Source organism: Canis lupus, chromosome 30, assembly GCF_011100685.1.
Source record: "Canis lupus familiaris isolate Mischka breed German Shepherd chromosome 30, alternate assembly UU_Cfam_GSD_1.0, whole genome shotgun sequence".
Lineage (NCBI taxonomy): Eukaryota > Metazoa > Chordata > Mammalia > Carnivora > Canidae > Canis > Canis lupus.
In genome coordinates, this window is record NC_049251.1 from 10318509 (window position 1) to 10343067 (window position 24559).

General features: G+C 35.4%; 1 protein-coding gene across 5 annotated transcripts in view; it reads left to right on the top strand.

Moving 5' to 3' along the window:
• Nucleotides 1-24559, top strand: part of TMEM62 (transmembrane protein 62) — a 46958-nt gene that overhangs the window by 17976 nt on the left and 4423 nt on the right. For 4 of the 5 annotated variants that reach the window (XM_038580202.1, XM_038580203.1, XM_038580200.1 and 1 more), the window contains 10 exons: nucleotides 2028-2073; nucleotides 6321-6462; nucleotides 8441-8565; nucleotides 8703-8825; nucleotides 10917-11072; nucleotides 12289-12351; nucleotides 13017-13176; nucleotides 17771-17884; nucleotides 19855-19939; nucleotides 23417-23521. In XM_038580202.1, coding sequence (XP_038436130.1) covers nucleotides 2028-2073; nucleotides 6321-6462; nucleotides 8441-8565; nucleotides 8703-8825; nucleotides 10917-11072; nucleotides 12289-12351; nucleotides 13017-13176; nucleotides 17771-17884; nucleotides 19855-19939; nucleotides 23417-23521 — 1119 coding nt within the window. The remainder of the gene's footprint in view (nucleotides 1-2027; nucleotides 2074-6320; nucleotides 6463-8440; nucleotides 8566-8702; nucleotides 8826-10916; nucleotides 11073-12288; nucleotides 12352-13016; nucleotides 13177-17770; nucleotides 17885-19854; nucleotides 19940-23416; nucleotides 23522-24559) is intronic. The other variant, XM_038580201.1, reaches the window with a different exon arrangement.

The following is a 24559-nucleotide window of genomic DNA, read 5'->3' on the forward strand; positions in this document are numbered from 1 at the left end:
TTAAAAAATTAAAATTGCAAATAAATCTCTATGTATGAGAAGAGAAATGGGTAATCCCTTCACATTTTTTTACATTATTATTGTAGTGTTAGTAAGGAAATGAACTCTTCTACAAAGTGTGTAAACAGTAGGTTTGTTGACTTTCTTAATGGTTAAGTACTTGTTCATTTGATTTTGTGTGCTTAAATATTTATGTTTAAAACTATTATTTTAAAGAGATAATTCTGACTGGTGAAATATATAGTTTTGGTTTGATCAGAAAATGCTGTCTTTATAGATAGTTCTTACAGAGCAGCTAGGAATTATTAATTGATGATGAGATACCTGGCTTATAGCTCTTTCTGGTATACCTGTAAGTCTGGTTCCCAATTGAGGATGATTCAACTTATGGTGGTTTGACCTCTGATTTTTCAACTTTACAATGTATGAAAGTGATACCCATTCAATAGAAATTATATTTCAAATTTTGAATTTTTATCCTTTCCTGGGCTTTATATGCATACTGGCATATGCAGTATGATACTCTGGTGATGCTGGACACGATCACCAGGGTAGAGAGCCAATAAATAACCTTGTAACCATTCTGTGCCCAAGCAGTCATTCTGTTTTTCACTCTCAGATATTCAACATGACATATTCTATACTTTATTATAAAACAGGCTTTGTGTTAGATGATTTTGCTCAACTATAGGCTAATGTAAGCATTCTGAGCATGTTTAAGGTAGGTGAGGCTAAGCTCTGACATTCAGTAGTTCAGTGTATTAAATGCATTTTCTACTGAAATATTTTCTACTTACTATGGGTTTGTTTGGACATAACCCCATTGTTAAGTTGAGGAAGATCTGAATTTACATTTCCCTTTTTCTTGATCCTTAGTAGTGGTACAGGTCAAATTCTTTAGCAATAGAAAGCAAGCCTGTACATATTTTAAAAAACTTTTTCAAGCCAAGCTACTGACTTATTTCAAGTAACAAATATCAGACTTTTGTGATTAGATCTTGTAAACAGAGCTTGTCCTTTGGAGTTCATAATCATCTAATTTGACCTGTATAAGCATAAATGCTTATAGCATGTATTTATATATATGTTCATGTATTATGTTAAGATAGGAGGAAACTAATTTTTATTAAGATTTAACTATAACAGTGTAGTTCTCTCTTTTTTTTTAAGATTTATTTATTTATTTATTTATTTATTCAGAAAGAGCGAGAGAGAGGCAGAGACACAGGCAGAGGGAGAAGCAGGCCCCACGCAGGAAGCCCGACGTGGGACTTGATCCCGGGACTCCAGGATCACACCCCAGGCTTCAGGCAGCGCTAAACCGCTGTGCCACCGGGGCTGCCCCAGTGTAGTTCTCTTAGTAAGAAGATTACATACACAATAATGTTTCTTTCAGCCTAAATTGGATTTAACAGCTTATTCTCCAAAGTTACTAGAAATGTAGTGGATTCTTAGAATTCTGAGCTGGCAAGTAATTTTCTTATTGCAACCAGGCAATCAAGCTCTATGAAATCATTATATTTCCAGATAAGTGTTCTATTACATCTTTTACCTTACCTCTTACCATTATATAACTCCTTTCTTACTGAATCTTTTTAAGATTTAAGAAGAGAGGGACTTAGGTCCTATTATCAAAGTGATCAGTTGTTTGGGAACCCTTGGCATGGATCCATGCTGTTTTAATTATATAACAGTCCAATCCTACAATTACAAATTGATTTATTCTGAATAGTATATAATATCGAAGTATTTGTTATTCTCCAGTATACTAGGTGCCTTAAATAAGCTTCCAGATCATCTGAATTCTGTTATCAAGTTTTATAAATTATCAGGCTAATTTATTGGCATTCTCCCATTTAAAGTGTTATTGAAAGTATTGTCATTTTTCTTTAGTCATTAAGATGTTTATATTTTCTTTTTCATGTAGGTGGTGTTCACTCTTTTTTTCCCCTAAATTTTATTTAAATTTTAGTTAACATATTCAGGAGTAGACTTTAGTGATTCATTGCTTTTTTCTTTTTAATTAGATGCATTCAACATCCCAAGTCTGGAGAGTGTCGAGAATTATTACAGGTACTGTAATAAATAGAATACAGACGATGAGGCAGCACAAGGAAGGTAGTCAAGTCAATGAGTGGGTGACAACATTTTTTAGCAGACAAAATTTCTATCTAAAGAATCTCTAGTAATTTAGAATTTTTGTGTATGTGTGTGTGACAGATTCAGTTCTTTTTTCCCCAACATTTTTTCTTTCCTTTAATTCCTTTTATTTCATACACTTTAATGCTTTTTATTGGCTAATGATACTTTAAATATTTCACACAAACTTTTTTTTGCCATTGATACATAGCAGAAGTCATTTTTTTTAAATAAAGATTTTATTTATTCATGAGAGACACACACAGAGAGAGAGAGAGAGAGAGAGGCAGAGGCACAGGCAGAGGGAGAAGCAGGCTCCATGCAGGAAGCCTGATATGGGACTCGATCACGAGTCCATAGCCCTGGATCACGCCCTGGGCTGAAGGTGGCACTAAACTGCTGAACCACCTGGGCTGCCCAGAAGTCATTTTTTATTTTAATTTTTTTACTTAGATATAATTGACATATAACATTATGAATATATACCATGATTCGATATTTGTATATATTGTGAAATGGTAACCACAGTAAGTCTAGTTAACACCTACCATATATGTAGTTTAAAAAGACTTTTTTTTTTCTGTAATAAAAAATCTATTCTCAGCAACTTTCAGATTTACAGTAGAGTAGTTTTTACTTAGTCACCATGCTATATACATCAGAGTCATTTAGATTAGAGCTTGTTACTAGAGTACTGTTGATTTTTGGAATACTGAGAAACTGATTCTTTCAGCATCTGTAGTGGTTGAGGAGCCTGGTTGCCTTGTCCTTTTATCCCAGTATGTCATAGGATTATTAAAATTTTCTTTATATGCCATGAATGTGAATGAATATGAAAGGCTCTTTGAGTTAGAAAACCAGTTCTCTAGTTTCAGTGTGTTTGGATTCTTTTAGTTTCAGTTTCACTTCAAGTTCTAGAGTTTTCCACAGCTTTGTTCTACATTGTCCATCACTAAAGTAGTGAGAATTTGTTGAGAGCCCATCATTAGCTGGATAGCATGAGAGATACAAGAGCTAATATTAAAAAATATGGCTTCTACCTTTAAGGAAGACCAGTTGAGGGAGATAAGAATTGTTTAGGAAACAACTAGAAAAAGCCTTAAGGGATGACTGATGAAATTCTAGGTTATTTGGTACACATGATCATCATTATGAGAAACTGGAAAGGGCAGAAGTCAGCATGGGCTGGACATAGAGGATACTTTATTATTGAGATACAATTGACATATAACATTGTATAAGTTTAAGATGTACAACATATTCACATGATACATTTATATATTGTGAAATGAGGACCACCATAGAGTTAGCTAATACTTCATCACTATCACACAATTATCATTTTCTTGTGGTAAGAATATTTAAGGTTTAGTCTCCTAGTGACTTTGAAGCTTATAATACTGTACTGCTGATTATAATTACTATGCTGTGCATTAGATCTCCAGAACTTATATATCTACTAGTTGCAAGTTAGGACTTTATAAAAGAAGTAAAAATTGTGTCTATTCTTAAGGGTTGCATTTAGGGAAGAACTTTTGAGGGGTATATTTTAGGCAAAACACCAGAGCTTTAAAAGCTAGAAGGAGCTTTTAGGGGCAGTAAGGAAACTGGTATCACTAGAATAAAAGAACATTTTGAGGACTGGTATGACATTGGGTAGGAAGCTTAGGGCCAGTTTATGGAGGTCTTAAGTGACAAGTATAGACATTTAGACATGTTGGATAACAGTTCATAAATCCAGTATAGATTCCTAAGGAGAGAAGTCACATAATGAAATAATATTTTATAAAGGGCAATCATACAACAAAAAAAGAAAACAAGATAGGGATGATAAGGAAAAAAGAGGGAGATTGGAGTTTTGTAGAACAGAGAGGAGAGTCATGGAATAGTCCAGTCATGATATGGAAGGGCTTGAATAGAAGCATACCTATCTAACAAAGTCCATAGATATGGGGAAGTAACATCAGCTGGAGGGTAGCAGTTCAAACAGCATTGATTAACATATAATTAGAATCACCATAACTTGGAGGTTGAGATTGTACTTTTTTTTTTTAATGTGAGGAAGGAAAAGGTCAGAGATGAAAATCTTTCATTTTCTATTATCTTATCTTTGATGGTGACTCTGGAATAGAAAGAAGAAACATTTTCTTTCTTTCTTTTTTTTTTTTTTTTTTAAGATTTTATTTATTTATTCATGACAGATGCACAGAGAGAGAGAGGCAGAGACACAGGCAGAGGGAGAAGCAGGCCCCATGCAGGGAGCCTGATGTGGGACCCGATCCCGGGACTCCAGGATCATGCTCTGGGCCAAAGGCAGGCGCTAAACCGCTGAGCCACCCAGGGATCCCCTAAGAAACATTTTCAAAGAAGAATTAACAGGACTCAGGATCTCACTACCTATTAGGAGAATAAAGCCTTAGTCATGTGAAGTTTCTTTATATTTTTGTTTCTAACCACCTAACCTTTATCTGAATTTTTAATAAACAGTATTTTAATAAATGGCCAGAGATATGAACATTATAGAAAGATTAGCCTGAACGAAAAAATCTTAGAGCTATTAAGAGTGCCCCAGAGAATGCCAAAATCCAGAATTCAAAAAATGTTAATAGCTATAATATATTTTAATCTCTGCTTTCAAATAGTTGAGTCTACTTTTAGATAGTGGGCTTTAATGTATTAAGAATGTAGGAATGGTGGGCAGCCTGGGTAGCTCAGCGGTTTAGCGCCGCCTTCAGCTCAGGGTGTGATCCTGGAGACCCAGGATCGAGTCTCAGGATGGAGTCTCAGGATGAGTCCCATGTCGGGCTCCCTGCAGGGGGCCTGCTTCTCCTCTGCCTGTGTCTCTGCCTCTCTCTCTCTCTCTGTGTCTCATGAATAAATAAATAAAATCTTAAAAAAAAAAAAGAATGTAGGAGAGGAAGCAACATATGTAAAATTATAAGATCTGAAAGAATAACTGAAAACAAATTAAGCAGGAAAAACATAAGTAAAAATCTTAATGAGAGAAAAAAAACCCAAAATATGAAATTTCATTTTTTAAAGATTTTATTTATTTGAGAGAGAAAGTGCACATGTGCGTGTGCACACATGAGCAGCGGAGGAGCAGGGGGAGAGGGATAAGCAGACTCTATGCTGAGTGCTGAACCCATTGTAGGGCTGGCTCCCATGACCCTGAGATCATGACCTGAGCCGAAATCAAGGGTTGCAGGCTTAACCGACTGAGCAACCTAAGTGCCCCCTTCAAAATAGAAAATTTAAAAATACCAGGAAGAGAAGCAATAGAACTAATTGGCTTTTAATTATTAATATCTGTGATAATATATTTATTTTATGATATGTTTGATGGCTATTGTGGCTTAAATATAGCTTCCTGATAGCATATTAGGTTTCAAGAGTTTATTTTTATTTTTCCATATGTGTCTTAGCTGCTTTCTTATAATATTTTGACATTTGAGTAATATTGGTATGTCCCCAATCTGTACCTTCCTTCACATTTATTCAACAAATACATAATGAATTCCTACTCTGTGTGCTATGTTACCCACTCTTTCCCCTGTTCTTCACTGTCCAACCTTATAGATACCTGAACACTGTTGATACTTGAGGAGTAAGGACTTTCATTACCAAGTGTGTACCCTGTGTGTGTTACCAACATATTTTTAGGGATTGAAAAAGATTTACTGACCCAGACCTAACTAACATTTTTCTCCTGGCTTGATGATTTCATCTTTGCAAGGCTTCATTGTGAGTTAAGCCTCGGTAGTTCTGTTTCAAGATATAAACACCTTTTTTATCTCATTACACCAAGAATTCTGTTAAGTACTTAGTAGGTCCTCACTAAATTTTTCAATGATTGATAAGTAGCATTTCACTGAATTCTGACTGATCTCTTTTTAAATGTTTAGTGGACTACCATAAATAGTCACCTATTTCTCTGCTTTGCTTAGTGACCTTGTGTTTAATTACTTATTAATTAGTTTGCCTGAATCTTTGTAGACAGTGGGGGAAAAAGATTTTTAGAAGTTCTTTTAATCAGCTTATTGTGGATCTACTTTATGTATTTCTCTGTCAGATTAGGAAATTTTCAAAGGGAGGCAAAATATAGTATGATATACGGGAAGGATAAGCTCATTCTGTCTTTTTACGATTGCACTAAAACTTTCCTGTCTTGTATTTTTTAGGAAATATTCTGCTGTACGTAGGGATGGCTCTTTCCATTATGTCCACAGTACTCCTTTTGGCAACTATTCTTTCATCTCTTTGGATGCCACCCCAAATCCAGGGCCTAAGAGACCCTATAATTTCTTTGGAATTTTAGATGAGGTACAGTAAAAATCTCACTTCCCTTTGTAGCTAATCTATTTTGTTTTTTCTTGGATAAATTTGGCTCACTTAAGGTTATCTGAGGTAAACAAATTTTTATCTAAAAGTTCTTCTTTTTTAAGATTTTATTTATTTATTTGAGAGAGAGCACAAGAGAAAGAGAGTATGAGCAGGGTGAAGGGCAGAGGGACAAGCAAACTTTGTGCTCAGCGGGGAGCCCAACTACAACAAATGTCAGCTCACAAATGAGCACATGCCCATATGCAAGACATGTGCCTGTATGTAGGAATACAAGAGTGATAAGATCAAATCACTCACCTCTTAGAAGATTTAATCTAGTGGAGGGACATAAGACTAGTGCAGAAATAACTATAATAAAGGGCAGAATTTGCTAAGTGCTAGAAGAGATTCAAAGTGATATAAGGGTTCAGAAGACCTTGAAATCATGTGGATAGAATATTGTAAAATGCATTGTGCTGTATTAGGCATTTTATTTAATAAAGGTATATTTTGTTTCTTCCAGTTGTCTTTAGACAGAGTTTATTAACTTGTCATTTTAAAGCCTATTCCTTAGAGTAGCGTTAAGATATGATTCAAAGATCATCTGCATGAAAATCAGTTGGAGTCTTATAAAATGCAGCTCCCTGGCTTTCCCCAAGATTTACCAAATTAGAAACCCTGAGGGTACAGTCCAGGATTTCATTGCTATAAGCACTATACATGTACAAGTATTTTTGAAGTCAACTTCATGAGGGATGATTTATATACAATAAAATGTATTCATTTTAAGTCTTTGAAGACTTTTGACAAAAAATGTATATGCTAGTGTAACTGTCACCACGATCAAGACAGGATATTTCTATCATCCCAGAAAGTTCTCTTGTGTAGTCAGTCTTCACGCCAATCCTAGAGAACCACTGATTGGTTTTCTGTCAGTATAGATTAGTTTTGTTTGTCCTAGAATGTAAATATGTAAATAATATGTAAATAAAATCATACAGCACGTACTCTTGTCTTTGGCTTCTTTTGCTCAGTGTTTCTACAATTCATCTGTATTACTGTGTTTGAGTAATTCTTTCCTTTTTATCACTACATAGCATTCATTGTTTGGATATATACTGATGGTTTCTAGTTTTTGGCTATTCTGAGTAGAGCTGTTATAAACAGGTGTAAGGCTTTTTTTGGACATATATACACCTTATTTTAGAAGTTTCAAGATCCTCTTTATTAATTGCCATGTAGTATATAGGGCTGAAAAGATTAGTGGTTCTTCTTTATTTCTATAAAGGAATATATTATTGGGATCCCTGGGTGGTGCAGCGGTTTGGCACCTGCCTTTGGCCCAGGGCACGATCCTGGAGACCTGGGATCGAATCCCACATCGGGCTCCCGGTGCATGGAGCCTGCTTCTCCCTCTGCCTATGTCTCTGCCTCTCTCTCTCTCTCTCTCTCTCTCTGTGATTATCATAAATAAATACAAATTTAAAAAAATAAAAAAAAGAAATATATTATTAAAAAAATCTTTTATTATTTTTTTTAATTTTATTTATTTATTAATGAGAGACAGAGAAAGAGCCAGAGCTAGTCAGAGGGAGAAGCAGGCTCCCCACTGAGCAGGGAGCCCAATGTGGGACTTGACACCAGGACCCCGGGATCATGACCCAAGCCAAAGGCAGACGCTCAACGACTGAGCCACCTAGGCACCCTTGAAATTTATGTCATTTAAAGATTGTTCTTTATTTCTCAATTTCCTTATCTATCAAAAGGGATAATGCTGCCCTACTTAGCATGAAGTTATTTTTAGGACCAAATGAATTATAATATATATGAAAACAGTTTGAAATTTATACAGGTCGATACAGGTCATTAATTAGTAGGGTTTAGGCCTTAAACATACTTATTATTATAAAACTTCAAGGGAGATGTTTAATTAGCCTGAGCTCTAATTAAAGATCCTTTTGTTTTTCTTCCATTTCAGAAACAGATGGAGGAACTTCTGTTACTAGCCAAGGAAAGTAGTCGGAGCAACCACAGTATTTGGTTTGGACACTATACAACATCCACTATCCTTTCTCCATCACCTGGAATTCGGTCAATAATGAGGTGAGGCAGGTTTCCAAAATTAAAATTAATTGTAATTCTTTTATGTTAACTCTACCTGTCTTGCTCTACTGAAGAGATCTACTTATTAGTTTGGCATCACAAGTTATCTGCACATCTATTTCTTTTTCATCGGTTAGTTCAGCTACAGCTTATTTGTGTGGACACCTCCATACACTCGGTGGACTGATGCCTGTTTTGCACACTCGTCACCTCCAGGGCACTTTGGAACTTGAGGTGGGAGACTGGAAGGATAACAGAAGGTAAGGGAAGTACCCCACAGAATAAAACTTACATGTGTAAGTTTTGTTAAAACAACAAAAGTTTCCTTATTGCTATCATGGGTGGTCCCAGTTAAGGAAAAACTTGTGATATATCTAAGTTTTTAAAGTAATACATGTATATTATGTATGTCACTACATTAAAAACCTTGTTGCAACAGTTATGTTTGCCATCACTATGTTACATTGTTTCAAGATGCATCCATTAGGAGATAGATCTCAAACTCTAGTGTGTACAACAATTGTGGAGGAGTGTAAAATTTGAAGCCCTGTCTTCAGAGAATTTGATTGTGTTGGTCTGGTTTAGGACCCAAGAAATTGCATTTTTTTTTAAGCCCACCAAGTGCTCTATGGACCACACTTTGAGAAACAATAGAACTGGAAATATATCACCTCCTGAATTTTATATCTATCTTTGTAATTATTATTATAAAATGTTAGTGATTTAAGTTCTTCAAATACATGATAGTTGGTTTTATAAAGATTAAAATCTATGAGAAAATGTAACCTTTTTATCAAAAGCATACAGTATAGTTAGTTAAATATATAGAGAAAAAATATTTTGAGGATAGCTAAGTACAATAGCTTAAATGTAGATGAATATCATATCATCGTTTATTACCAATTGCTATTAAATTTATTCAAACTCATTTTTCTAAAGATACTAGTTATTCGATATTTTTTTAGCTGAATACGTTTTTCTATTGTTAACTACTTCCTTTAATTAAAAGATAGCTTTACATCTTGAAAGGTACTTACTCATTTCAGTTGGCTCTGCTAGAAACTAAGAGCTATGCTTGAAGCCTGTAATCAGTTGGCAACTGTAATTACTTTGGGCTAAGACCTGTCTATTCATGACCATGAGGTTGTGGGCTGGGCTGGGATTGCCTTCTACCAGATATCCTTCCTAATCCTTGATCAGCTTCCTTATTTCTTATAAATGCTACAGTTACAAGTTAAGTGATGTCATGAGATTTACTCTCTTTCTCTTCCCACCTGCTCTCCTGTGTTCCAACCCTGGGGTTTTATCTGGAGTTTTACTTAAAGGACCTAACCTTTACCTGCCCCTATATACTAATAAGTTGTATTAGTATAATAGAAGAGCTTTTAAAAGTTTATTAGTAATATTAGGCTAGGCCTTGTCGTGGATGCAAATAAATCTAAGTAAATCTGTGGCTTACCACAATAGATCTTCATTTTTTCATTTATATAAATCTGGTATGAGCCAAGGCACCTCTCTTCCATGGGGCAACTCAGAGATTCAGACTTTCTCCATCTTATAATGCCACAATCTCAACACCTCAATTCCAGGGTAGGGAAGAGAGCATGGAGAACTCACACCCACTCTTAAGTACTTTGGACCAGAAGTGTGATACATGTCACTTCTGTTCACAGCCCATTGACCAGAACTAGTCACATGGTCCCAACCTAATACCAGGGAGACTTGGAAATGCAGGGGAGCACGTGGAGTATTTGGTGAGCACTGTTGTTTCTGCCATAGTTAATCATTTCTTTTCTCAGTTCAAAAAGTAGAAAATATAAAATTTTGGTTATTCTTTAATGAATATCTGTACCTTTCACCATGCATTTAAAAAAACAAAAAAAAACCTTTTTGTTAATTTCTTTGAAATTATAAAAATAAAGGTTTAAAAGAAGAATGAACAATTTCTAATTATGTTCATGTTAATATTAGCATTTTTGATGAGATGAAAGAATATCAGGTATTATGCTTATGATGAATGTCTTAGGTTCAAAATAGTCTTAAAGTATAGAAACCAAACAAATTGATTTATTATCAAGCATTAATTTAAAAATGAAAGTGTGTATGCCATGTGCCAGGCATTGTTCTAAGGCACAAATTCATGTCGTTTATGAGATCCCATTTGTGACAAGTGTGAAGTATAAAGTGGTAAGGGCAAGAGAAGGATAGAGAAACAATATTATTTACTTTGAATTCAAATTCATGATCTCAGGAAGTATAGTTTTATATTTTTACATTTGTTCTGTGTATAACCTTCATACTCTCTTATAATATGAAGTGACTAAATTACCTTATTATATTCTGGTCTCTAGGTACCGGATCTTTGCTTTTGATCATGACCTCTTTAGCTTTGCAGATTTGGTCTTTGGCGAGTGGCCTGTGGTTCTTATCACTAATCCTAAGTCACTTCTATATAGTTGTGTTAGACATGAACCACTAGAAAGACTCCTTCATTCAACACACATCAGGTATGTAGCAATTTTTCAGCATTTACTTTCAGTTTGATATTAATGGAGAATTAGTCAATGTGACTGTAATGCCATGTGAGAGCTATGAGATGCCGTTCTTTAATTTTCTCAACAATCTAAACATTATGTAAAGAGAAAATGCTTACTGTTTCATTCCCATCCAGTTAAAAAATAGGTAATTTTTTAAGCTGCTGAAATTTAAAAACCATCCGGAAACCCATAATCCTACCACTATAATTTTTGTGTATTTTATTTTCATGTTTTGCGTTGCTGTAATCATATTTCCCTCCCTCTACCCCCAAATAGAGCTGTTACTGAATTTCTGAGTTTTCCTTCTCTGGCATTCTCCATAAGGCAGGTTTTTACATAATTGTAACAGTAGGGCACAGTCTGTTTTAATTCTTACTTTTTTTTCTCTCAACAGAGAGAATGTACCACAATTTATCTAACCATTTTCCTATCCTATTGGTGAACTCTTAGATTTTTTTTCTAATTTGGGAATGAGCATCTGATGAATGTAGATTCTTTTTCATTTGAATAACTTCTTTAGATAAAGTTCTAGAGGTGGGAGTCTAGGTGAAAATATGAATTCCTTTATGATTATAGATAAAGATTGTCCAATGACTTTTTTTGTAACAAATCATTATTCTTTTAAAAAAATTATGGTAAAATATATGTGTAACATAAAATGTACCATTTTACCAGTTTTTAGGTAGGTATTCAGTTCAGTAGCATTAAAGTACATTGATATTGTGCAGCCATCACTACCATCCATCATCAGAACTCTTATATTCCAAAACTGAAACTCTATACCCATCCAACATTAACTCCTCATTTCCCCCTTCCCCCAGCCCATGGCAACCCCCGTTCCCCCTTTCTACTATCTGTCTACTCTAGAACCTTATATAAGGGGAATCATACAGTATTTGTCCTTTAAATAGCTGGCTTCTTTAACATAATATCCTCAAGATTCCTCCATGATGTAGAGTATGTCAGAATTTCTTTGCTTTTTTAAGGCTAATATTCCATTGTGTGTATATACAACATTTTATTTATTCATCTGTTGATATTTTTGCTTCTATCTTTTGGCTATTGTGAATAATGCTACTATGAATGTGGTTATACTCGTTCAAATCCTTGCTTTCAGTACTTGTGGGTATATATCTAGAAATGGAATTGCTGGACCACATGGTAATTATATGTTTAATTTTTTGAGGAACCACCATACTGTTTTCCATAGCGGCTGTACCATTTTACATTACCACCAGCAGTGCATAAGGTACCCAATTACTTTTTAAAACAGATACTAATTTATAATGTTACCAGTCAATATGAATACCAATTTCACAGCACTCTTATCATTTTTTGGATATCGTACTTTTAAAAAGATATACTAAAATAAATAAATAAATAAACTAATTCATCTGGAAAAAATGGTATCGAGCTGTTTTAACTTATTTTTTGGCCAGTAGTGGAATGACTCTCAGCATTTTTTTGATAGGAGACATTACATTCTCTGAAAGGGCCTGGTAGCCTTACCTCAGTTTGTGACATTGCTTCTTGTGGGCAGATATGTTGGGAACCAAATAAGTGGATGATAGGATTAACATTAGATTAACAAAGTGAGGTGTCTATGTCTATTCTTTTCCTATGTGAAAAACCAGGACTTTAGAAGTTTATCAGAAAGAACTTTGCATCTACTCCAGCCTTATATGTCAAAAGAAAATTGATTTTCCTTTCTACCAACTCAGTGTTGCTGAATTACACAACTCCAAAAGCCATCATTCAGAAAGAAACCAGATCATATGAATAGCAGTCATGGGAACAGTTATACCATGTGATGGTTCTACCTAAATTTCCATTTTTTCAGGTTATAAGAGTTATTCTCCTTTCTAAAAACTGAAAATTTCTAAAACCACATGCTTATCTATGTTGTCATTTTAGAGTCCTGGCCTTTTCCTTATCCTCCATTACTTCTGTCACAGTTAAGATTGATGGAGTTCATTTAGGGCAAGCTATTCACTTGTCTGGTCCTATTTTCATACTGAAGTGGAACCCAAGAAACTATAGTAATAGGACATGTAACATAGAAGTCATTGTCCAGGTAAGTTAGTAATTTTCAACTTGCTATATAAATGATTTGGCTGTAACCATACTGAACTCTTATGTGGGTTTTGTTTTTTTTTTTTTTTTTTTTCAGTCAATTGATAGAGATGAAACTAAGTTAATTAAAAATTTGAGGGGAACCTGGGTGGCTCAGTTGGTTGGGCATCTGACTCTTGATTTCAGCTCAGGTCATGATCTTGGGGTCACAGGATGGAGCCCCACATCAGGCTCTGTGCTCCACATGGAGTCTGCTTGTCTCCCTTTGTTCCTTCCCTTGCTTGCCCACTCTCTTTTCCTCTCTCCCAAATAAATAAATAAAATCTTAAACAAACAAACCTTGAATGCACTGGATTTAGTATATTCTGAAAATGGGCACTCAGGAGTAATTCTATTAGACAAAAACAGGACTCCTTAGTGTACAACTCCTGGCCACAGTCCTCCTTTTTGAGCCCCAGGGAATCATTCTTTTTATTTTCCTTCAACTTTGACTAGAGTTTTTTAATAACGGGAGCAAATTTCCTAACAAACCCAAAGATAATAGGATAAGTCAGAGAGACGCCTGGTGGCTCAAAGATTAAATGTCTGCCTTCAGAGAGATACCTGGGTGGCTCAACGGTTGAACGTCTGCCTTTGGCTCAGGGCATGATCCCGGAGTCCTGGGATCAAGTCCCGTATCGGGCTCCGTGCATGAAGCCTGCTTTTCCCTCTGCCTAGTCTCTGCCTCTCTCTCTCCATGTCTCTCATGAATAATTTTTTCATAAGAAACATGGGGGGGGGGGAGAGAGAGAGAGAGAGAGAGAGAGAGAGAGAGAGAGAGAGAGAGAGAGAGGCGCTCCATGCAGGGAGCCTGATGTGGGACTCGATCCTGGGACTCCAGGATCACTCCCTGGGCCAAAGGCAGGCGCTAAACTGCTGAGCCACCCAGGGATCCCCATAAATAAAATCTTAAAACAAAATAGGATAAGTCAGAAATGGGTATTTATGTACCTATGCCTTTGCTTGCTATCTCCAAGTACAGGAAAATTGTGTCACTATTTTAAAAGCTCTAGGATAGAGAATTTTCAAGGCATCAGGATTTTTTGTTTGTTTGGGGGAGTATGCATTGATAGCGTATATAGTAATAGTCTGCTTGCTATTCCAATTCAGCTTGTGGGCTTTTAATTCACTAGTACCTGCCAGAGTAGTAACTGGTCATTCATTACCAAAATAGAACACTTCAGTCAACATTATTAAATTCTTTAGAGGATTAGACTATGCTAAAGAATTAGTTTCTGGGGAAAAAAAAATCTGTCAATTTCCACAATTTTATGATTTGATGACAGTTTTTAACTATTTCATCTTCTAATGTTAAGTCTTAGTTTGAAGATTACCTGAAGTAATCCTTCAGAAAATATAATTATTTTCATTATCTTTTGTGCTTGTGTGTGTGTGTGTGTGTGTGTGTGTGTCACAGAGAAGGGTTTTAAACACAAAGGAGCTGTTTACTGAGCTCCTTCTAAGGAAATGCTGGACACTTAGAATTTTTTACTTAACCCGTATAACGGTCCTATATGGTAGGGAGTTTTATCTCCATTTCATAGAAGAGGAAGCAAGAAAAGGCGCTTTGCAATGCCACCCATCTTTGAAGTGTTCTCCTGAGGAGGAAGAAGAAACTCATGGGGAGGATGTGGAAGGAAGATGGCTGGGGATGAACCCTTTATGTCCTTTCTATTAGAAGTTGGATCATTTGCAGAAAACCTGAAGGTTCAAGCGCACCTAGAATAAATTATTCCCTATCTTTATAGTTAGGAGGAGGAAATAGGAGCAACCATAGGAGACCTGCTCACTGTATGAACAGGGAACTCCCAAATCCTTGGATTGGCTCAAAATGCCAGCTTCTATAATTTTATGAGGAAAAAACCATGGCTCATGGTCCTTGAAACATTTCTGGCTGCTTAGTTAAATCCTAGTAAAACTATGAAAATGTGTATACTTTTTACATGTTTAACATTTCTTGTGTTATTTTGTTTTTACATAAAAAACTCTACATATTTAAAGAGTATATTTGATGAGTTTTGACATACATATATATCTGACCATATCTTGACCATTACTACAATCAGCACAGTCTATCTCCCTCAAAAGTTTTGTGTTCTTTTGTAGCTGTCTTCCTTCCATCCTCATGTCCAGGAAACCACTGATCTGTTTTCTTTCTATATAACTTTAAAAGATTAGTCTACTGAATATTAAATAGGGACCTTGGTCCCCTCATTTATCAATGGGAAAGTTCTATTCTTTTAAGTATAGTGTACTATAGAGTCTGTCTGAGAAAACTCTGTGACAGAAGACGTGAATTTATTATCTTATATTTTACTTACTTACTATTTTTATTGAATGTCTATAGTTCTGAGCAGCCTAGTAGCAACTAGACCTTTAAGTCAATTTTCAGTGTGGTTCCTGAATTAGTAGCATCAGTGGGAACTTGTTAGAAATGTAAATTCTCAGGTCCCATACCAAACTTCTGAATCAGAAATTCTGGAGATGGGACCCAACAACCTGTTTCAACAGTGCATCCTGGTGATTCTGATGTGCACTAGATTTGAGGACCAGAACTTTAGATTATTGTGTCTACTTTGCTAATTGAAAGAGCAGACTCCCAAAATCTCTATCTCAAAATTAAAGACAATCTCTGCTTTAAAACAGGAATGCATAATTTAAAGTAGGAACATTTTAAGCAATAAAAGTTTGATAAACATAAGTACAAGTTCTTTTTGCTATTTTAAACCTTGTATGATGGGGAAATTTAAAAATATATGCAAGCTATAGTGCTATAATGAATTCCCATGTATCCATTAGCCAACTTTAGCAGTGATGAACTCATGACCAATCTTGTTTCATCTATACCGCTGCACCATGAATGTTGTTCCATCTATAATATGATAATATATATCCCTAAAAGAACTATTTTTAAAAATGTAACCATAATATCCTAACACACCTAAAAATCTATAGTAACTCTTAATATTCAACTCTCCAGCTACTGTTCAGTTTTCCCAATTAATTGTATATATATGTGTGTGTGAGTATATATATTGCATGTGGTTGATTCAAATCAGAATCCATACAAGGCTCTAATACTGTGTTTAGCTGATTTGTCTCTTTAGTCTTTTTAAATCTACAGGTTCTCTCTCATCTCTCCTTTTTTTTTCTTTGTAATTTATTTGCTTTGGAAACTGGATCTTTTATCCTATAGTTTTCTGTATTCTAGATTTATGTTGTTTACATTCATGTTGTATCATTTAACATGTTCCTCTACCCCTCTAGTTTCTGTAATTGGTAGTTAGATTAGGAGTTTGATCAGTTTTGAGTCTTTTTTGTCAGGAATACTTCATTTGGTATTTTATGCTTTATCAGAAGCCTGTGATAATCTGGTTGTCTCTCTTTTAGTAATGTTAGGATTGACCATTGTATTCAGGTGTTGTTAATTTTATCCAGTGGTGTGCTTGTAAATATCAACCAGCTTGGCATGTTTGAAGGGGGAATCCAGGTATGTTGTGTTTCCCTGCTTTATTACAATTTCCATAGTATAAATATTTTTTACCATAGCTGGTTTTAAGCTACCAACACATCAACTGGCCTGCAAAATTCCTGAAAATTTAAGAATTGGCTTTTATGAGCCTGTCAAACCAGCTCCAGCACACTGCTGGCTTTTCCCTCCGTTTGTTATGAAGTACCTAATCAGCTTTTCTGAAGGATTTCTAGCAGCTATTGATGGCCTTGGCCTAGATCTGTTATTTCATTAGAGTTATAAAATGGTGGTATTCAAATTGGCACTCCTTGTAAAAGGAGTATTAATTAGAATAGTTCCATAAAGAAAAATTTTCCCTTATCTATTTGGTACCCAGATACAGAAGTACATAGCGGAAGAGTGGGATAAATTTTTAATTCTTCCCCCACCCTCCATTTTCTAAACCAATTTTCAGAATAATGAGTTGCTTCTCTAGCATCTGCCAAAGGTAATCAAATGAATCTTTTATTTTTAGTGTCATTATGAATTTAAAAAATTTAAAAATATTTATATTTGGGGTGTTTTAATCCATTGCATTTATATTTTTAATGCTCAAGTTGCACCTTTGGCTAGTGGGAACCTCTCCAAGTTGGCCACTGTCTTTGGATATAATCCCAGTAGTCTGTTAGTTTTCTTGCTTTCTGGTATGAAGATATTCTGAGCTCTTCCTGTGTATTTCTTGTTAAGAACTGAAATCAGCTATCTCTAAAGAGCACTGATCTTGTAGTGAGAAATTTTATTTTGAGAGTATGATCTGGGCACTAGACCAGCTGGCTCATTGCTTTTGGGTTTGATACTATTTATAGGTCTTTTCAGTGAGCAGAGGAAAAATACAAATTTTCTTTAAGAGAAATACATTGTAAATACACAATTCAAATTTTACAGGGTTTAAAAGAAGTTATATTTAAAGCGCTTATAATAATGAAAGCACTTAAATGAAAAAATAAAGCTAATCAGAGATAGCTAACAAATGTTACTGGAAACTTAATCTTGGAACATTATATATATAAATATGTATGACAGTCACTGCTGTGTTTATAACTAGGATTCTGCTGGAAGAAGTAAGAGTGTTCACCACATATTTTCTGTTCAAGAGGATATTCATCTCAGATTTGACCCCCTGGCATCATTTATTCTCCTTACCGACCACTGCATCGTGGTAAGTAAATTCAACTTTAGATTAGGTCCAAAGTTGTAATATAATCACATGGTGAGAAAGACAAATCTTATAAAACTTAGTTATTTGTCTAGAAGAATAAAATGCTTTAAAGTGATTTGAATTAAAAGAAATAGAGGCATTGACAAGTAATACCTGTTTTGGAACCTGGGTCTTTTTTTTTTTTTTTTTAAGATTTTATTTATTCATGAGAGACAGAGAGAGAGAAAGGCAGAGACACAGGCAGAGGGAGAAGCAGGCTCCATGCAGGGAGCTTGATGTGGGACTTGATCCCGGGTCCCCAGGATCATGCCCTGGGCTGCAAGGTGGCGCTAAACCACTGAGCCACCCGGGGCTGCCCTGAAACCTGGTTCTAGCCAATATCATAAAACCAGGATAACTAAGGGAATTATAGGAACTGTGTAAAATTGGATTAAGGATCTTTTAAAACTAATATCTCTTTCTTCATAAACAATACATGCTTAATGTAGAAAACTTAGAAAATTTAGAAATAAGGTAAAATCAGCCCCACATTATTTTATCTCACTATGTATTATAATCATTGTATTTGTCATTATGACACTCTTTATTTTTTTCTCATATATATTGGTATATGAAGTTTTAATATAAAATAATAATTTTCATTCTCTTTCAATCTTTCATTCTCTCTGATTTTTTTCCACCGAGGAATTTGTTTTGACTATTTTCTGACCTCAATTTATTTTTTATAACAAAATGCTTATTGGCATAAATATACTTTAATTTAACTATTTACCTATTGTTGGACATTTATTTCCAATTTTTCCCTCTACTATATAAATTCTGCTTGCAACTAAAAATCATTGTTTTTTGGGATAAATTCCTAGAAGCGAATTGTTGGATGAAAGAGTGGGCACATTATTTCCATATACTTTCTTATATAATTATATAAATTATTTGTTATTTATTATATTCATTGTTTTTAATCTGTCCTCATTCAAATTTTAGCTCCATGAGGGCAGGGATCTTGTCCTGTATGCCTAAGACAGAGTAGGCCCTTAAATAAATATTCCTTGAATGAATAAATGGGTAATTTTAAAAATCATTTTTGATATTCACTGTCAAATCATTTTCCAGAGAAGCTTGGCAATTTATACTCTATTTCCCTCATATCTCATCTATTCTGGGTATTTACATAAAACACACCAAAGAGACACACTGATGTTGAGAAGAAAATTTAAGCCTCCTTTAATTTCACCTTCCAGACATAGCTTTACTATGTATCTTCACAGACTTACAATGCAAATTTATTATTATTTTAACTTACTTTTATTAACAATGTGATTAAGCTTTTTAGAAATATGACTAAAGGGCATTTGTATCTCAGTTTTACAAGTTTCTTTTGTGTCATTTATTTTTCTTTTGGGGTTTTTTAGTAGTCACCTAGATCAGGCTAAATCATTCTGATTTAGCAGGGCTGAGATGGGACCTGAGAGTCTGCATTCATAACAGACACAAGGTGATCCCAATGATCTGGTCCATACTTTGAGAAACTAGAACCTAGCTTATGTCTCTTCACTGTGAGTTAATCTCTAAGTGAATGCTGCTCTGATGGAGAAAGCAAAAGAAAATGCAGTCTCAGTTCCTTCAGCCTGCAGTATACTCTACTGTTTTTCTTTACTCTTATACAACTTGAAATAAAACTAATTATACTTTTAGTACAGGGAAGGTGAACTGTTTTAATTTGATCACTTTATGTAACTATAAATTACTTTGTTTCAATATTGGTCTAAGTATCCAAATCCTGAAAGAGTAATGCTGAGGCAATTTACAATTTTCTTTTTTGGTGGATCAATTGTTTGATTCTCTCTGGTCATTTATTTTTCTTACTTTGTCATTCTGGTAATGATGTCATTTCCATTTTTGTTAATGAAGCCATTTTAAAAACCTTAACTGAATGTATCTCTTTCATAGTAACATTGATTTCTCTGCAGGCCCGGGTCCTTTTTGTGATAATTGTGCTGATCCAGCTCAGCATTCTCATTACTTTTAGGTATCGAGGATATCCAGAGCATAAAGGTTAGTCATGGTTCGTTTTATTTTTAGAAGACTTCATTTTAAAATGTCACATAATGTCTTATTACCAAATAATAAATATCAATACAAATTGTCCTTGCTTGAGCTCTGTGAGATGGATTCTTCAAACTTACTATACTTTTTCCACAACACTCAATCTTTTTTTATAGTTTTTTCTGGTACATTGCAATAATATGAAGTTCAACCAGAAATGGGAAAATTGCAATATAGCTCAAAATGACCAGACATCTCTGCCAGGTATTAAAGATCCTTCATAATTGGGTCCTATATTTCAGCCTAGATAATTTTCCACTGTTCCTTACACACACCATACTCATTTTGCTTCTGTGCTTTTGCTTATCTCTAAGTTATTTTTCTAAACTTAACTAAATCTTAGCCTCCTGTAGGGCTCACCTCAACCCCTCTTTTCCCATACCATTCTGTTCACCCCTTCCAGATCATAATGAGCTCTTGCTTCTCTGAATTCCTGTAGTCCTTCCTGACCATTAATGCCATACTTGGCCAGTCACTTTGCTTTACATAATCACTTCAAATGTATATATACATTTTTCCTCAACTGGACTGTAAGTTCTTCAATAGAGAAGCACTTGTTTTCTACTTCTTTCCTGTTTTTCATAGCACCCAGCACTGGTATGTGCATAACAGACAATAAATACATGTTTAATAAATTTTCCATATCCTTTCCTGGCTTGGATGAAATCTCTGGGATCAGGGACTGATTATAGGGGAGGGAAGTGCTGTAGCAATAACTAAATGGTAAAATGGCTAACTACATAGGAAATATACACATTCTCCTGAATGTTTTCTTGCCTATATATATATTTTTGCAAATTCTATGAAGGAGTTCAAGAAGCATTATTGCACACATATATGTTCTTGCATATAATGTAAATAAATAAATGTTTAAGGGCAGACCCCAGCTTCATTCTGTTGGGATATCAATATCTTTGTGTAGGTATTTAAAATTTACAACATATTTTTACCTGCACTATCTCACTTAATCCTTCCAGCAATCCTGTGAAATAGGTATTATTGTCCCTATTTTAAAGATTAGGACACTGAGGACTGGGGAGTTTGTGAAGGTTGTTCAAAGTCTTATTTCTAATAAGACATAAAAGAGAGACTCAAAACCTAAGTCTTCTGACCCCAGGTCAGTTCTTTTCTTTAAATAGCACTTCTCAAATTTGACTGTCTTAGAATCCCCTGGGAAACTTTTAAAATTCCGGTGTCAACACACCACCCTAGATCACATCAGAATCTCTAGGGGTAGGACCTAGGCATCAGTATTTTATAAAGCTCCCCAGATGATTCCAATGGGCAGTCAAGGCTGAGATGTTCAGCTCTGACTAAAGCAGTGTTTCTCAGTCCTGGCTGCTTAGAATCACCTGGGTTCAGGCTAAGCTCCCCCTCTCCCTCAGGCTAATTAAATCAGAATCTCTGGGGAGTATTTTCTTAGAGATCCCCCAGGTTATTCTAACATGGAGCCAAAATAGAAGATCACATTTAAAATTTGTGCTTAAACTTTAAAGCATAGTTACCTCCAAGGCTAAAGGATTATTTATTTAATAAATAATAATTATTGAGGTACCTGGGTGGGTGAGTCAGTTAAGCATCTACTTTCAGCTCAGGTCATGATCCCACAGTCCTGGGATCAAGCCCCTTGCAGGCTTCCCTGTTGGTGGGTAATCTGCTTCTCCCTCTGCCTCTGCCTGCCCTGCCCCTTGTGCTCTTTCTCTCTCATAAATAAATAAAATCTTAAAAAAAAATTATAGGTGGATATGTAGATGAATACTTTGAGAAGTACCAGACTAGAACATGAAGAAATCCGAGAGGAGTGAGTAGCAGGGATATAAAAAAATGGGAAATGTCATGCATTATTAGATTTTGTACAAAATTAACTGTGAGCAGCCTGCACGGTGTTTTAGGTACAAAAGAAATATGCTGGCCTACTAGGAAAAACATAACTATTGAACTTATGATGTCAGGCTATCTTCATTGGGGCCAGTTCTTTCAATATCTTTCAATACCACTAGTGTTGCTCAGTGTGTATTGAGCATCCTGTCATAGTCTTCTGCTGACTGGTTTCTGACCAGCCATGCACATGAGTGAAATGGCTGGCAGGGGCTGAGGATCTGTGATACTTTATTCTGCGGCCACAGAATGGAGCTGCTCTGTGTGAAGCCCATATGCTTGACATTTTGGGCACTACATTTTAAGAGATGTTAATTTGAAGGAATCTCTTTAGGAATCCCTTTCAGTTGGAGTAAGATGATAGCTGTGAGTTAAGAGCTATGTCACATATGGGAAAGGAATATTGGATAGATATTCATACTTAAGATTAGACTGGAGGAATTTTGATACTTTGATATACTTTTGATATATTGTGATATACCATTTGGAAATTTGTGCATTTGGATAGTAAATCCCATAGAAAACAGAGACTTTGAGCACAGCACTAGATTTCAAATCTACATGTGTTTAATCCTTAAAAAGTGTGTGTGTGTGTGTGTGTGTGCGCGCGCACATTCACGTCTCCCAACTACACCTTACTTTGAACTTCCTACCCTCTATAATTATAAGTGAACTGCCTTATCAGGATTCTTGCCAATTTCTGAATTTAAAGTGATGTCATCTGGGATCCCTGGGTGGCGCAGTGGTTTGGCGCCTGCCTTTGGCCTGCGGCGCGATCCTGGAGACCCTGGATCAAATCCCACGTCGGGCTCCCGGTGCATGGAGCCTGCTTCTCCCTCTGCATCTCTGCCTCTCTCTCTCTCTCTCTGTGACTATCGTAGATAAATTAAAAAAAAAAAATTGATGTCATCTGTATAGTTACCATATAACAAAAGATTTGCTGAATATAGAGTAGATAGCCCATAGAAGTCTTCTAGAAAATGTTATAAAGAAATTCAACTGAGATGCCTGGGTGGCTCAGCGGTTGAGTGTCTGCCTTTGGCTCAGGGGGTGATCCTAGAGTCCGGGGATCGAGTTCCACATCAGGCTTCCTGCATGGAGCCTGCTTCTCCCTCAGCCTTTGTCTCTGCCTCTCTCTCTCTCTCTCTGTATTTTTCATGAATAAATAAATAAAATATTTTTAAAAAATAAATTGAACTTTGTCATTCAGAGAAAGACAAATATATGATTTCATTCGTATGTGGAATTTAAAAGACAAAACAAATGAACATAAGGAAAGGGAAGGAAAAATAAGATGAAATCAGAGGGAGACAAACCAACCATAAGAGACTCTTAACTCTAGGAAACAAACTGAGGTTTGCAGGAGGGGTGGTGGGTGGGGGATGTGGTAACTGGTGATGCGCGTGAAGGAGGGCACTTTATGTAATAAGCACTGAGTATTATATGCAACTGACAAATCACTAAACTCTACCTCAAACTAATTTAAAAAAAAAAGAAATTGAACTTTGCATGTGCTCACTAGAATTTTTTCAAATTTATTCTGTTTAGGGTCTCCAGGATTTATAAATTTGACCTCATTCTCCCTCCATGTCCTGAGCAAACTAAACATCTTCTACTATTCTGTGTTGTTGTTAACCCTATATACAGCACTGGGTAAGTCAATTAGGAAATCTGAGATTGTGCAGAATTCTGCCAAAGGATATATATGGAGAATTTTGACATGTCTTTTGCAGGTATAATGAATGGCACATGGTTTCTGCATAAGTCATTTCCTGGAATATAGTGTTGGGAAATAAAGTCCCTTCCTAACATGTTTAAAGGACATTTAGTTGACCTGAGTTAACTTAAGCTGAGAAGACCATTAAAGAATTAGTATGTGTGTACAGAGCAGCCTTCTTCAACTACTTTAAAGTTTTATCCTTTATTTCATCACACTTTTTTATTTCCTTCATTACTTTAGCAGAATCTGTGATTATCTTCTGTGTTTATCATCTCCTCCCTCATTAGAATATCCTTTGAGGTCTTGTCTGTCTTGTTCATCTCTTTGCCTAGCACTAATCACAGTGCCTAGCATGAGTTCAGTGAATATTTACTTAATGTATGCATCTTAAAAACTCAGCTAAAAAAAACAAACAAACAGATGAACAGTGAGTTCAGGCATATCCAAGTTCTTTTGTTATATTATTATACTTAATACTTAGTTTAGCCACTTATGCAAGCAGGAAGCACTGTGAATCTGTTTTTAAAGCTTTTTACTAATGTTCCTTAGTGACTAAAAGTCAGGAGTAGATTAGCCTACTTGTTGCTACCTCAGAACTTTTCTTTGCTCATTTGTAACTCCCACCGGAGAACAGAAAGCAATTAGATAAAAAGTGTAACACTCTACAATTCTGTGTACCAGGCTATCACAGATGGCCCTTTGGAGATCAGTTCCCTTGTTAGAAGATAGGTTGAAACTATTTTAGACACTTGCCTTACACTACAAGGTAAAAGCACATGATTTGGTTCCTGGCTGTAAAAGAAAACATTAAAAGGACCGAAGTTGCTCCATGTTTCACAGTTGAAACTTACAAGGAGAACACTTTTTTAGACTGTGTATCCAGTGGAGGTTATATAATAATATCTGAGAAAATTACCTATGACTTTTTAAAGCTGAACCTCATTCTTCAGCAAATGATACAGTATATATTT